Source organism: Equus przewalskii, chromosome 1 (assembly GCF_037783145.1).
Source record: "Equus przewalskii isolate Varuska chromosome 1, EquPr2, whole genome shotgun sequence".
Lineage (NCBI taxonomy): Eukaryota > Metazoa > Chordata > Mammalia > Perissodactyla > Equidae > Equus > Equus przewalskii.
Genome location: NC_091831.1, coordinates 72,190,459 through 72,206,136, shown reverse-complemented (window position 1 = coordinate 72,206,136; position 15,678 = coordinate 72,190,459). Strand labels below are relative to the sequence as shown.

General features: G+C 38.4%; 1 protein-coding gene across 24 annotated transcripts in view; it reads right to left on the bottom strand.

Moving 5' to 3' along the window:
• The window catches only part of LOC103551190 (zinc finger protein 37A-like), a 72,305-nt gene extending 56,967 nt beyond the window's left edge, over positions 1–15,338 (bottom strand). For 6 of the 24 annotated variants that reach the window (XM_070567550.1, XM_070567559.1, XM_070567502.1 and 3 more), the window contains exons 1-2: positions 15,022–15,283; positions 13,195–13,253 (exon numbers count right to left, since the gene is read on the bottom strand). In XM_070567550.1, the coding sequence (XP_070423651.1) occupies positions 13,195–13,209 (15 nt within the window). In that variant the 5' untranslated portion in view covers positions 13,210–13,253; positions 15,022–15,283. Of the gene's footprint in view, positions 1–6,979; positions 7,158–13,194; positions 13,254–14,708 lie in introns of all 24 variants that reach the window. The other 18 variants (XM_070567507.1, XM_070567581.1, XM_008520559.2 and 15 more) reach the window with 12 other exon arrangements.
• Between the last annotated feature and the right edge of the window lie 340 nt (positions 15,339–15,678).

The following is a 15,678-nucleotide window of genomic DNA, read 5'->3' as shown; positions in this document are numbered from 1 at the left end:
GTCCATGCCCCACCCATTCACCTACAGAACGCTCTGGTGAGATGTCAGATACATTCATATCTATATCCATATCTACGAAGTCAATTTGCCACAGTTACCTGTGCTTCTCAAACTAGACCTTCATGGGGAAACATGAAAGGAAAATGAAGACTTTACCAAACAGGTGGGGAAAACCAAAATATGAAAAGTAAGCAATCAGAATAAACAGAATGATTGAACAGTAAGGGGAAAAGAGTACAAGAAATAGGGGAAAGTTTCAAAATATTCTAAATAGAATCCTCAAAGATGTTCAAGAGAATACTGCTTCCACATAAAGTGAGAATAGTTGGCTAAAAGAATCCATCAGAGAGAAAAGAGAGAGTACTCAAAATAAATTTTCACATTTGCTTAATTGTGAGAACACAAAAGAAATGCCCTTAAAATGCTACTAGAAAACAAATTGGATATAGAATACAAAATTGTACAAATCTCTCATAACAAAATAAAAATCAGAGAAATAATGAAGAAGAGTTTATAAAATATGGATAAATCAGGAGATAAAAGCCACTCTAGAAGAAATTCCAGGATACATCACATAGGATAGAAGAGAAGAAAAAAAAGAAATAACAGAAGATGTCCCTGAAGAGATACATGAAATCTTCAAATCTTAAGGACACAATTAATGCCAAGGAGGATTTCTCGAAAAAAAGTAAAAACGTGTAGCTCAACCTAATGAAATTTCTGAAATCCAATTAGAATCCTCAAACTTCTGTGAAAGCAAACAAGCAATGATTGGCTACTAAATTGGGTATTCTGAGACTCAGTTTCCAGTATGGAGGAGGTTTTCTCCGACACGAACAAATAATTCACCAGCAGGGTGTCCAAGAATTCAACTCAATTCTGAGTCCCTGGAGACAGCATCAGAATCCACAGTTTAAGTGTTCAGTCCTACAAGCCTGTCCCTCACCACCACTTTAGACACCAGTCACAAGTCCAGGCTGTTACCTGTGCTTCTGACCAAGTGGCTATAAAGCAGAGGTTCCCATGACCCCCTCCTTCTTTGGGTTCAATCAATTTGCTAGACTGGCTCACAGAACTGAAAGAAACAGTTTACTTACTGGATTACCAATTTATTATAAAAGGATATGATAAAGGAGACAGATGAACATCCAGAGGAAAGAAATGTGTAGGACAATATATGGGGAAAGGGTGTGGAGCTTCCATGCCTCTTACAGACGCAGAGCTCTCCCAGAAGCTCCACATGTTCACTAACCTGGAAGCTCTAGGAACCCTGTCCTTTGGGGGTTTTATGGAGCTTCATTACATAGGCATGACTGATTAAATCACTGGCCACTGGTGATTGATTCAATCTCTAGCCCCTCTCCCCTTTCCATCCTTAGGTGCTTTCTAAAAGTCACCTTATTAACTTATATTTAATTTATATACTTTAAAACAGAGACACCTTTACAACAAGAGACACATTTATCACCCTCAACACTTAGGAAATTCCAGGGATTTTGGGAACTGTGAGCCAAGAACCATAGACAAAGACCAAATACATATGAGAAATATATTTTGGTTATCTAAATGACCAAATATATATTTCCCTTATAAATCACAATATCACAGCGACAAAGAAATAAGAATCAAACTGACGCTTGATTTATCCACAGCAAAAATAAATAACAGAAGAAAATGGAGAGAGAGAGAGATGCCCACAATTTTCTGAGGGCAGTAGCTCTTTTTCCCCCAGAATTACATAACCAGGTAAATACATTTATACAACAAAGAAAAATAAATCTATAAAAATTAAAAAACTATAAATCCCTGAACACATTTTGCAAAATATTCCAGAATGCACTCTGTCAAAAGAGCAGAAGCCAAGGACAAGGAGTACAGCAGCTCCCCCCTTAGACACAGGGAATATGTTTCAAGACCCCCAGTGGACGCCTGAAACCAGAGATAATACTAAACCCTACATATACTATGTTTTTTCCTATATATACATACCCATGATAAAGTTTAACTTATAAACTAGGCACAGTAAGAGATTAACAATAACTAATAATAAAATAGAACAATTACAACAATATACTACAAAAAAAGTTACCACAGATCTTAACAACCTCAGCATATGATTTTTTTTTCTTTCCTTATTATGTTGAGAACTTTCACCCTCTCACTTAAAAGAAGCATTTTATAGCTTCTCCTTGGCATATCCAAACTGCCAGCATCCCTACTCTTGTGTTTTGGGGCCATTATGAGATAAAATAAAGGTTGGTTGAATACAAGCACTGCAATACTGTGACAGTTGATCTGATAACTGCGACAGCTACTAAATGACTAACAGGCAGGTAGCATATACAGCATGGATATGCTGGACAATGAGATGATTCACATCCCTGGTGGGACAAAGCAGGATGGTGTGAGATTTCATCATGCTACTTAGAATGGTACACAATTTAAAACCTATGAATTGTTTATTTCTGGAATTTTCCATTTAATATTTTTGGACCACAGTTGACCACAGATAACTGAAACTGTGGAAAGCAAAACCACAGATAAGGGAAGACTACTGTACGTGACATATAAGAAATAACTGGGAATGTAAGAGACCAACATTAACCAGTTTCTGGTAAAGCCAGAGAAGACAGCTACTAGGGTTATAAATGGAAGGGAAGTAGTTCGGTGATTTAGTGAACAGGTGGCATAAGACTGTTAACTTCCTGAGAGAGTACATGTATCTTAAGCCTCCCTCCACTGTGACCATGGATACTGCCACATGCTGAGGACTCAGAAACTGAGATGTCCTGAAATAAGGGAAGTGCCATGGCTCCACTAATCAATTAAGCATCTGTAGCTGTAAAGTCAACTTCTCAAGTATGCAACCGAAAACGAGATGATAAAATCTGCAATAAAAGACAAAGAATATCCAGATCATCTTTTTCAGCAGTCTGCAACACACAGCAAAGGGAACTTCAAACTCACTTTCTGCAAATAGCTCTGGTATTTCATAATCTTCTTGAAACAAGAGCAGATGACTTAAAGGAGGCACAGGCAGCGTGCACTGGCCTCACAATCAGATAAAATGTCTTAACTATTTACAATTTTCTCATGGATAAATTATCCTATCTACCTTCCACATATAAACCCTTATTCACTGGCATTCATCAGCTCTGAAATTACATAAAAGTGTAAGCTAACTCTGAAAACTGTTGGAATTACATGAGCTGATAAAGGGATGACACTTAAAGGGCCTCACACACAGCCATTCTTAAATTACAGCTCTTCTAGAGCTCAAGAACAACTGTTTCCACAAACTACCTTTCATACTGGGACAACAAAATCAAGTCTAACTCATTAGCACTTCAATTATTAAGAATAAAAAAACATTAACATTCAACATGTAAAAAAACTACTAAGATGATCTCTATAAAACATAGGATATGGGAGAGAGAAATAAAAACTTACCAAAAAAATCAGATCTTGTTTATCATTTTGCAATATATACAAATATGAAATCATTATGTTGTACACCTGAAACTAATGTAATGTTTTATGTCAATTATAGCTCAATAAAAAAACAATCACATCTTGTTTAAATGCTACTAGAGACAATAAAAATTTGATGTTAATACAGAAATATATACATTTAAAATTGTGTCAAGATAATCAACTAGAGAATAACAAACTCTCAAACTACCAGAAAAACAAAAGAAAAGTCATCAATCCAGGAAAAGTCATAAAAGAAAAAATTAAGCAACAACAATGAAACCAAATAAGTACTGAAGTGACACCAGCAAAATGGTACAGTAGGAAGCACCAAATGCTCATCCTTCCATAGAAATATCAAAAAAAGAGCAGAAACAGTCAGAACCAACTCTGTCACACTCTGGAAAACAGTCAAAGGTTTATAGCAACCAAGCAAACACCAAATCAACAAAAACGCAACTTAAAAACAGTAGGACAGTTTTGTGGTAGGTCTATTTGCCCTTATGCCACTCCCTCCCTGGCCTGGTGGCAGTCTTGAAGATGGCAGCCCATATTCCCATGTGGGACCCTAGCCCCTAGTTCCAAGGCTGCAGAGCAGATCTTATTCACAAATTATTGTGTTTGTTCTAATCTGTCTGGAGTTGAGGACTAATGCAAAGCACATATCTCTGCTTCATATAAATCAGAACTCACTCAAGGCAGAAAAGGAGTGGACATTGCTAAAAAACACTGTAAGACAAGAAAAACCCATAGCTACCTGGGGCAAAAGATTACAGTAGAGACATACAATAGACTGCCTAAAGCCTGGGGAAAAAATTTGTGAGTTTCTTTGGGAAATTAGAGTAATCAAAAGTACCTGTGTACCTTGGGGAATTTAGAAAGCCATACAAGACACATACCCAGGACAAGAGCATGCCTGGAAAAGACCTCACAAGATCCTAAGCTTTCACCTTTGGCTGACCTTAACACTCCGTGCAAGCAGGATGTGAAAGCTTAGACCGAGCTGCACATGCACACACTAAGTCCTAAAGAAGCACTCCAGCACAAAGCCAATTTACAAAGACTGGGAAAGTGGGAGTTTGGAGTTTTTTGCTTGTTTGTTTTATTCTAACCTTCAATAAAAAGACTGTCAAAACCCTAACTGAACACAAGCTATAAGGTCACAGAGAATCCAGTGAGCACACATGACAAGAAACACAGCTTTCCAAACAAACAGTTTGGAAAAGTCATAAAAAAAAAAAATGGATAACTACAGCCTTCAACAATCAAGAACTCAAGCCAGCCCTGGTGGTTAAGATTCGGTGCTCTCACCACCACAGCCCAAGTTCATTTCCCAGTCATGGAACCACACCACCTGTCTGTCAGTTGTCATACTGTGGGGGTGGCTCACTAAAAACTAACAACTAGGATACACAACCATGCACTGAAGCTTTAAAAAAAAAATCAAGAACAGCAATGCCTGGAGAAGGGCAAGAAAGTGATCTGTAAAGTTACAACATTATAATATACAAAGGTTTAGTTTCAACAACAAGAACAACAAAAATCACAAAACATACAAAGAAACAGGAAAGTACGGCCCAATCTAAGGAAAACTATAAATTGACAGAAATGTCCCTGGGGAAGACCAAACATTGAACTTTCTAAACAAAGACTTTAAATCAACTGTATCAAATATGCTTAAAAAGCTAAACCATAAGGCAAAAAAGTAAATGAAAACAGGAAAATAATTTATGAACCAAAGAACATAAATAAACAGAGAAAACTATAAAAAAGAAACAAATAGAAATTCTGGAACTGAAAAGTATCATAACTGAAACGAAAAATTCACTAGAAGTGTTTAGCAGCAGATTTGAGCACACAGAAAAGAATCAGCTAACTTTAAAAAAAGGGCAATTGAAATCATAAAGTCTGAGAAGCAAACAAAAAAATGAAGAAAAGTAAACAGAACCAAAGGGACCTACAGGACACCATCAAACAGACCAACATAAATATTATGGGAGTTGTAGAGAATGAGAGAGAGAGGTGGATAGAAAGAATCTTTACAGAAATAATGGCCCAAAACTTCCCAAATTTGATGAAAGACATGAATCTACACATCTAAGAAACTCAATGAACACCAAGTAGGATAATCTCAAATACATCCACTGAGACATATTATAATCAAATTGTAGAAAGAAAAAGACAAAGAGAATCTTGAAAGTAGCAAGAGAAAAGCAACTCATCAAACACAAAGATCCTCAGTAAGATTAGCAGCAGCTTCTCCGCAGAAACCTTGAAGACCAAAGGCACTGGGTTGATATATTCAAAGTGCTGGGGAAAAAAACCTGTCAACTGAGAATTCTATACTCATGAAAAACGGCTTTCTAAAATGAAGGCATTTTCAGATAAACATAAATCAAGGGAGTTCGTCACCACTAGATTACCCTGTAAGAAATGCTAAAGGGAGTCCTTCAGGTCGAAATGTGACTCATCACATACAAGGAATTCTCCATAAGATTAAAAGCCTGTTTTTCATTAGAAACCATGGAGGCCAGAAAGCAGTGGTATGATATCTTTAAACTGTTAAAGAGAAAACCATCAACCAAAAACTCTATTTCCAGCAAACTATCCTTCAAAAATGGAGAAATTAAGACATCCCCAGATAAACAAATCCTAGGAAGTTTGTTACCAGCAGACCTGTCCTATAAGAAATGCTAAAGAGATGTCCTTGAGTTGATATGAGGCAGTCAGTCAAAGCCAAAAAAGAAATAAAGATCTCCAGTAAAGGTAATAAAGGTAACTATATAGTCAAATATAAAAGCCAGTATTTAGGGCCAGCCCCGTGGCCAAGTGGTTAAGTTCACATGCTCTGCTTCGGCAGCCCAGGGTTTCGCCAGTTCGGATCCTGGGTGTGGACATGGCACCACTCATCAAGCCACGCTGAGGCAGCATCCCACATGCCATAACTAGAAGGACTCACAACTAAAAATATGCAACTATGTACTGGGGGGGCTTTGGGGAAGAAAAGGGAAAAATAAAATCTTAAAAAAAAAAAAGCCAGTATTATTGTATTTTTGGTATGTAACTTGACTTTTGTTTTTCCTACACAATTTAAAAGACAAATGCATAAGAAATAATTATAAGTCTATGTTATTGGACACAAAATTTATAAAGGTGCAATTTGAGAAAGTAACACCATGGAGTAGAGAAACACGGCAGTATAGGAGAACAGTTTTTACAGGCTATTGATGCTACATTGGTATCAATTCAAACTAGACTGTTATAAATTTCAATGTTAATATTAATCCCCATGGCAGCCACTAAGAAAATATCTAAATTATATACCCAAAAGGAAATGAGAAGGGAATCAAATCAGTATACTACAATCAAATCAACTAAAAAGAAAAGAAAGCAGTAACGGAGAAAATTAGGGACAAAAATGGTATAAGACACACAGAAAAGAAAGAACACAGCTGCAGAAGTCTTCCCTCATGAATAATTACATTAAAGGTAGATGGATTAAACTCACCAATGAAAAGGCAGAGACTGGCAGACAGGATTAAAAAAAACATGGGCCGGCCCCGTGGCTGAGTGGTTAAGTTCACATGCTCTGCTTCGGCGGCCCAGGGTTTCACTGGTTCAGATCCTGGGCATGGACATCGCACCGCTTATCAGGCCACGCTGAGGCAGCGTCCCACATGCTACAACTTGAAGGAGACACAACTAAAAATATATACATATACAACTACGTACTAGGGTGATTTGGGGAGAAAAAGCAGGGGAAAAAAATGAAGATTTGCAACAGTTGTTAGCTCAGGTGCCAATCTTTAAAAAAAAAAAATTTAAAAATTAAAAATTAAAAAAAAACCCATGATCCAGCAATATGCTGTCTACAAAAGAAATCATTTTCGATCCAAAGGCATAGTGAGTTGAAAGTAAAAGGGTGGAAAAAGATATCCATGCAAGTAGCAACCAAAAGAGTGCTGGATAGCTAAACTAATATCAGAAAAAATATACTATAAGTCAAAAACTGTTAAAAGAGACAAAGGACATTACATATTTAGAAAATGGTTAATTCATGAAGAAAATAGATCAATCAAAATCATATATGTCCCAAACAAGAGAGAATCAAAATATATGGGGCAAATGTTGACAGATTAGAAAGGAGAAATACAGAGTTCTACCAATAATAGGTGGAGATTTCACTACCCCACTTCAATTAATGAATCAAACACCTAGATAAAAGATGAACAATAAAATAGAGTACTTGAACAACACCATAAAGCATCTAGACATAAGAAAAGTATGTATGACATTCCACCTACTAAAGCAGAATATACATTCTTCCCAAGTGCACATGAAACACTGTACAGGATAGACCATAGGTTCAACCACAAAACAAGTCTCAATACACTTAAAAAGACTGAAATCATCGTAAGTACCTTGTCTGACCATAATAAAAATAAAGCTAGAAATCAGTAACAAAGTGAAAACTGGAAAATTAAAAAATAAGTGAATGTTAAACAATACAATCTTAAACAACCAATAGGTCAAAGAAGAAATAACAAGGAAAATTAGGAAATACTTAGACACAAAAGAAAATACAACATATCAGAACTTATCAGATACAGCCAAAGGCATACTCATAGGAAAATTTATAGCAGTAAATGCCTACATTAACAAAGCAGGATGATCTCAAAACAACAGCATTACTTTACAGCCTCAGGAACTAGGAAAAAAGGAGCAATGAAACCCAAAACTAGCAAAAAGAAGGAAATAAATATCAGAGCAAAGATAAATGAACAGAGAATAGAAAACCATAGACAAAGTAAATCCCAAAGTTGATTCGTTGAATAGAAACACAAAATTAATAAGATTTTGGCCATACAGACTAAGAAAAAGAGAGAGGACACAAGGAACTAAAACCAGAAATGAAGGTGGGAACATTAGAGGGAGAAAATTATAAAATACTATAAACAACTGTAAACCAATAACTTAGATAACTAGATGAAATGGACAAGTTCCTAGAAAAAGGCAAATTACCAAAACTGACTTATGAAAAAATACAAAATCTCAACAGACATATAACAAGTAAAGAGAGATCAGTAATGAAGAACTGCCCAATGAAGAAAAGCCCAGGAAAAGATGCCTTCACTGGTGAATTCTACCAAACAATTAAGGAAGAATTAACACCAACTCTTCTCAAACTCTCCCAAAAAATAGAAGAGGAGGAAATGCTTCCTAACTCATTCTATGAGGACAGCATTATCTTGACACCAAATTTAAAGACTTCACAAGAAAATTATAAATCAATATCCCTTAGGAATATAGATGCAAAAATCCTCAATAAAATAGTAGCAAACCAAATTAAGTTGTATATTGAAAAGATTATAGGGGGCCGGCCATGTGGCTGAGTGGTTAAGTTCGTGCGCTCCACTACGGCAGCCCAGGGCTTCTCTGGTTCAGATCCTGGGCATGGACATGGCACCACTCATCAAGCCATGTTGAGGTGGCATCCCACATGCCACAGCTAGAAGGACCCACAACTAAAATATACAACTATATACAGGGGGGGATTTGGCGAGAAAAAGCAGAAAGAAAAAAAAAAAGGATTATATACTATGACCAAGCAGGATGTATCCCAGGAATACAACAGTGGTTCAACGTAAGAAAATCAATCTGTGTAATGCACCACTCTAGTAAAACAAACAAAAAACACTAAATGATCTTCTCAATTGATGCAGGAAAAAAATAACAAAATCCAACACCACTTGATGATAAAAACACTATGAAAATAAAGAACAGAGGCAAACTTTCTCAACATGATAAAAGGCATATATGAAAAACCAACAGCTAATATACCCAACAGTGAAAGACTGAAAGCTCCCTCACTAAGATCAGGAAGAGGACAAGGATGGCCACTTTCACCACTGCTATTCAACACTGTACTAAAAGTTCTAGCCAGAGCAGTTAGGCAAGAAAAAGAAATAAAATAAACCCAAATTTGGAAAACAGGAGCAAAGCTATCTCTATTTGCATATAACATTATCCTATATATAGAAAATCCCAAAGAATACACAAAAAAGCTAGAAGAGCTAATAAATGAATTCACCAAAATTGCAGAATACAAAATCAACACAATAATCAGGTTTCTTCTATGCCAGCAATGAACAAACTGAAAAGGAAATTAAGAAAACAATTCTATTTATAACACCATCCAGTAGAATAAAATAGATAGTAATAAATTTAATCAAGGATATACAAAACTACAAAACATTGCTAAAAGAAATTAAAGACCTAAATAAATAGAAAGACATTCTGTGCCCACGGATGGAAAGATCTGATACTATTCAAACAGCAGCACTATCCAAAGTGATCTGTAGATTACAATCCCTATTAAAATTCCAACAGCCTTTTTTGCAGAAATGGGAAAGCTGATGCCCAAAACTACACAATTACAAGCAGTCTTGAATAGTCCAAACAATCTTAAACAAACGAAAAGTACAAATTAGGAGGAGTCACACTTCCCTGATTTCAAAACTTACCACAAAGCTACAGTAATCAAAACAGTGTGGTACTGCCTTAAGAACAAACACGAAGACCAATGGAATAGTACAGAGTCCAGAAATAAACCTACACATCTATGGTCAACTGGTTTTCAACAAGAGGGCCAAAACCATTCAATGGGGAAAGAATAGTCCAGTCCTGGGACAACTGGATATCCCAGAGAAAGAATGATATTGGACAACTAACTAGCTCAACACCATATTCAAAAATTAACTCAAAATTGATCTAAATATAAGAGCTAAAACCATAAAACTCTTAGAAGAAAACATAGAAGTAAATCTTCGTAATCTTGGATTTGGTAATGTATTCTTAGATATGATACCAAAAGCATAAGCAATAAAAGTAAAAATAGATAAATTGGACTTCATCAAAATTTAAAACTTCTGTACATCAAAGGACCTTATCAAGAAAAAGACTATCTCCATAATGGGTGAAAATATTTGCAAATCACAAATCTGACAAAGGTGTGATATCCAGAATATATATAGAACTTTTACAACTCAACAAAAAAGACAAATAGCCCAATTAAAATATGGGCAAAGAACTTGAATAGACATTTCTCCAAAGATTAAAAAAATGGCCAATGCAAAAAGATGCTCAACATTATTAGTCATTAGGGAAATGCATATCAAAATCATAACGAGGTACCACTTCACAAACACTAGCACGGCAATAATCAAGAAATACTAAACAAGTTTTGGTCAGAATTAGAGAATCCAGAACAATCATACATTTCTGGTGGAAATGAAAAATGGTTCAAGCTGCTGTGGAAAACAGTTTGGCTGCTCCTCAAAAAGTTAAATGTAGAACTGCCATATGAGCCAGCAATTCCACTCCTATATATATATCCAAAGGAACTGAAAACAAGAAGTACATGCACACACGTTCATAGCAGCACTATTCAAAATAGCCAAAAGGTGGAAACAACCCAAACATCTCTCCACAGACATGTCTCCCCACAAAGACAACAACTGCACTGGCAGAATCTGTCTGATGTAAGACTTTGGAACTCTGGAGTCTGTTGAAGGCTTGCAACTTCCAGGGGAAGGCTTAGATAGTATACTTTTGTCAATTTCAGCTCATACCATATTAGCAGCTACTGCACACAACTTGTGGGAGCTCTGGTGGGAGAAAGGACTATGTCTTCCAAATATTGGGAATCTGTGCTCTGACTGCTGATTGATGCTTCTGACCACAGAGGGGCAAAGAGGCAGCTAGCCATTGTTTTTGCACTGCTCCCCTTTGTTGCAAGCCCCTTCATTTTTTGCTCTTCCCCCTTCAGTTTTTGCTGTTCCCCTTTCCGGAACCAAACGTTGAACATTAGGACATGCAAAAACAATTGCATATGCTGGGAATATTAGAAAGTGACAGTGCACATCCAAGGAAGGGCTCAGAAAAGACCTAAGAAGACATTTAGTTTATGCATCAGGTTAATCCTTGGCAGAGACAGCCTACAACAACCAAAAAACAAAAACAATCAACAAAAACAGTAAGAAAATAGAGCAAACCCTACAGAAGGGGGAGAATCTGATTTCTAGAGTTACTACATTATTAGATTCAAATGCCCAGTGTTCAACCAAAAAACCACAAGGCATACAAAAGGGAAAGCATGGCCCATTCATGCTTTAGCAGCACTATTCTCAATAGCCAAACACAGAATCACTCCTAATTCCCATCAATTGATGGATAAATAAAAGGTGGTATATACCTACAACGCAATATTATTCAGTCATAAAAAGGGATGAAGTAGTGATACATGCGACAACATGGATGATCTCGAAAACATCGTGCTAAGAGAAAAAAGCCACACACAAAAGGCTACATATTGTATGATTCCACTTATACAAGGAAAATCCATAAATGGAAAACAGATTAGTCATTGGTAGGGGCTGAGGGCAATGGGGAGTAACTGCTTATAAAATTATGCTACTGCTTATTAAGGGTATGGGGTTTCCTCTTAGTGTGATGAAAATATTGTGGAAATAGATGGTGGTATTGTGAACTTAGAACACTGTGACTGTACTAAATGCCACTGAATTCTACACTTTAAAATGGTTAGAATGTGAATTTCATGTTATGTGTATTTTACCACAATTAAAGAAGAGTGGAATCCCTCGAGAGACTCTGCAAAGATTTAGATTCTGCCCAGTCTCCAGGGCTGGGAAAGCCTGCCTCATCCTGCCAACCACTCTACATCCCCGTGGTTTACCCAGACTTGTCCCTTTGAACAACCTTGAGTCCTAACGCTGGCTCAATTCATTTGAATTAATCACATACTTTCTTTTGACATCTTAACTTTTCTCCTGGATTAGATAAGAATTATTCACTTTATTCCTACCAGTTCTTTATGTAATTGTAATTGTAGGATTGTCATTGGGAGATTCACAATGTCACCTAATGAACTATCAAAAAACTTTTCTTTTGGAGGAAGATTAGCCCTGAGGTAACATCTGCCGCCAGGCCTCCTCTTTTTGCTGAGGAAGACTGGCCCTGAGTTAACATCCGTGCCCATTTTCCTCTACTTTATATGTGGGATGCCAACCACGGCATGGCTTGCCAAGTGATGCGCAATCCAAACCTGCAAACCCTGGGACACTGAAGCAGAATTGCGAACTTAACTGCTGCGCCACCAGGCCCGCCCCTCAAAAAACATTTTTATGTTTCAGTTTCACAACTCAGTAAGATCACAAGATCTGCATCTACCTACATGGCATCTTTGCCCTACTATTGATCTGCTACTCTGTATTGGAGGTCAGCAAACATTTTTGGCAAATGGTCACATAGTAAATATTTTAGCCTTGTGAGCCATAATCTCTGTCATAACCACTCAACTCTGCCCTTGTAATGTGAAGCAGCCATAGCCATAAATGAATAAGCACAGCTGTGTCCCAATAAAATTTTATAGACACTGAAATTTTAATTTCATACAATTTTCACATCACACAATATTACTCTTGATTTGTTTCTCAACCACCTAAAAATTCTTGAGATTGTGGGCAATAAAAAAGTAGGCAGTAAGCTGCATTTGAACCATGCACTGTAATTTGCTGACTTCTGCTCTATATTTTCCATGATGTTAACATATTTATTTCTACTGTTCCATGAGTGTATAGACATTTTACAAACCTCACAAAATCACTGTTAAAAAACAAAACTGTGAATAAATGAACAACTCACCTGGGATGTGATCATCTTCTACTGGTCCTGGAACAGTGTAGAGAATTGTGAGAGTACAGCTGAGAAAGAAGGAAAGCTCATGAGAGACGTCCTGCCCAAAAAGCTCCACAGAGCCACCGGCAAAGCACCTCTGAAGGGGAGACGCCTTGAGAGGGGGCAGAAAGGATAACAGGGAAGGAGGGAGGACCACCCCACGGCCACGCATGGCTCTAGTAGGATTACAGTGCTTGCCAGTTTTCAAATATAAAAACATTTGTTTTCTACTGATTTATTAACAATGTATGCTCTAACACAGAAAAAGGTAAACACATTAAACTAACTAAGCATATTAGGAAAAGCCAAGGAATGAAACATATTGCTTTCATTAAAACTGATGCTGAGCAAAAATACCCCGGTTGTAATGTTCATTATAAACCAGAGAATCCCAACAAGGTTCTGAAAAAAACGATGGGTGTTTTATGGGCTGTTCTTTCTTGGAGAAAAAAAAAAGTTTGCTCTAACTTGGTTTCAAGTTCTCAAAAGCATCTTTTGATTTTTAAAAAAACTGGTTTTGACTTGACTGTTGTCAAAGACAAGACCTGCCTAGGCCATCAAAAGACTCAATGTCTGCTCTTGATTCTGCCACAACAAAATGTGTGACTGTAACCAGCTATTAACATTTTAGACCCACTTCCTGCCCACCTCATCCCACCCCCATCTTTTAAGTAAAGCAGAAACAGGTAAGAGTTAAAGACTTTTCTTGCAGTACCATCTCTGATTCTCTAAGTTCAGGACAGAGGGAGCATCAGCATATCTCTAGCTGAGCTGTAGCCAGCGAGCAGCTCAAAATCGAGAAAGAGTGGAGTAAAGAACGAAGGAGGTACTTTCCTCCCCTGTGGCTGGTAAGCTCTTCCCTCCACATGACGCCTTCATTATTCCCCAAGCAGCAGGATTTTCTGTTCCTTTTGCCCTGCCCTCCTATCCCAGCCTCCGCTTACAACTCTCCTGAAAGTTAGCCCAAAGCTTCCACCATCACCCATTCTGTAAGAGAATCTGGATATGACAGCGGTTCTGGCAGGAGGACCTGAATTGCTTCTGACTGAGCGGGAGTCTTTGCTCCTTCCACCTCGATCTGGATCTCTACTGAGCTCTCAGGCCAACTGACTAACTGTCCTACGAGGGATTCCTGCTCCTGGAATCCCCCTTCTTACCTCACAAGAGTCTGCTTCGTTCCAAGAAAGCTGGACCTAAGTCAGTTAGAATATTCATCCAAGATCTAAAGCTCTTGGATCTGGACTTTCTGCAAATGCAAACTGTTGCTACTGAGGGTAGCGGCAAGGCTGGAGGGTGTCAGAGGGACCTGGACGCCTCCATTTATGTGCCAGACTCACAGGTTCTTTGGAAACAGGAAGAAATTCCCCAAATCCAACGCCACATTCACTTCTAAATTATTCCTTGAGGGGTTAGGGCCTCTTAATCAAAAATTTATTTTATCACTTTCTATAGTACTAGTGAGGAAATAATACATCTCTTACGTTTAGCTGTTAGTACATGCTGGTTTATATCCGACTTACTACCATTTTTGCACACTGCACGTGAAGCTGCTAGAGGCTGTGCCTGACTCATGCCCAGGTCTTACGCCGGGCGGAGAACGAGGGATGGGATCTACCCCTGCTCCTGCCCCTGCTCCGTTCGCCACTGGGACTTCTATCCCCTCTCCTAGCCTGTTTCACTGTTAACAGAGGGACGCGACACTGCCCACAGGTGGTTGGGAGGATTAAGTGAGCCCCCGAGGAGAGAAGCGCACGCCTACCGAGCGCCCGGAGGCCAGTTTCCGCGCGGTCTTACCCAGGCCTCGGAGGACCCTTCACCACCGACATGAGAAAATTAAGTTCCACTGGGTAACAAGCGCTGGGACGTGCCGGTTCTCATCACGCGCATAAAATCAGAGCCGGATTCACGCCAGGTCAGGCGACAAAGCCGCTTCCTCCTCCACCCGCCACTACAGCGCGGAGTCCCCAGGTCCACGCACGGCCCACCCTGTGGGGCCCGCAGCCTCCTCTCCTAAGCCTTGGTCCTCGTGCGCGGGAGGCTCCGGAGCCGTCTCCTCGCGAGGCCGCGGCCGACGAACGAGAACAAACCGGGAGGGGCGGCAGTGCACATGCGCAGAAGGTCCGGAGCGGCTCCCGCGTCCTGCGCCAGAAAACGCACAGGACTTTTCCCTTAAGCCCTTGCGAGACCTGGCTTAGAAAAGGGTCTGAGATTTTTGGCATATTGGGTCGAATTGATAGATTTAGCAAATAAAGTACAAGCATGAGACATATTTATACAACAGTTTTATTCGTTGTTTATCTTAAGTAAATATAAGTAACTAGATTACATACTTCTTTCATTAGATTTCCCAGACCTACTCTCTCAACTGTTTATTAAAGAGAGCCAAGGCTTTCTGAATGCAAGAGAAACGAACAATACTGAATGTCAACAAAAATCCTTTAAACACTCAAT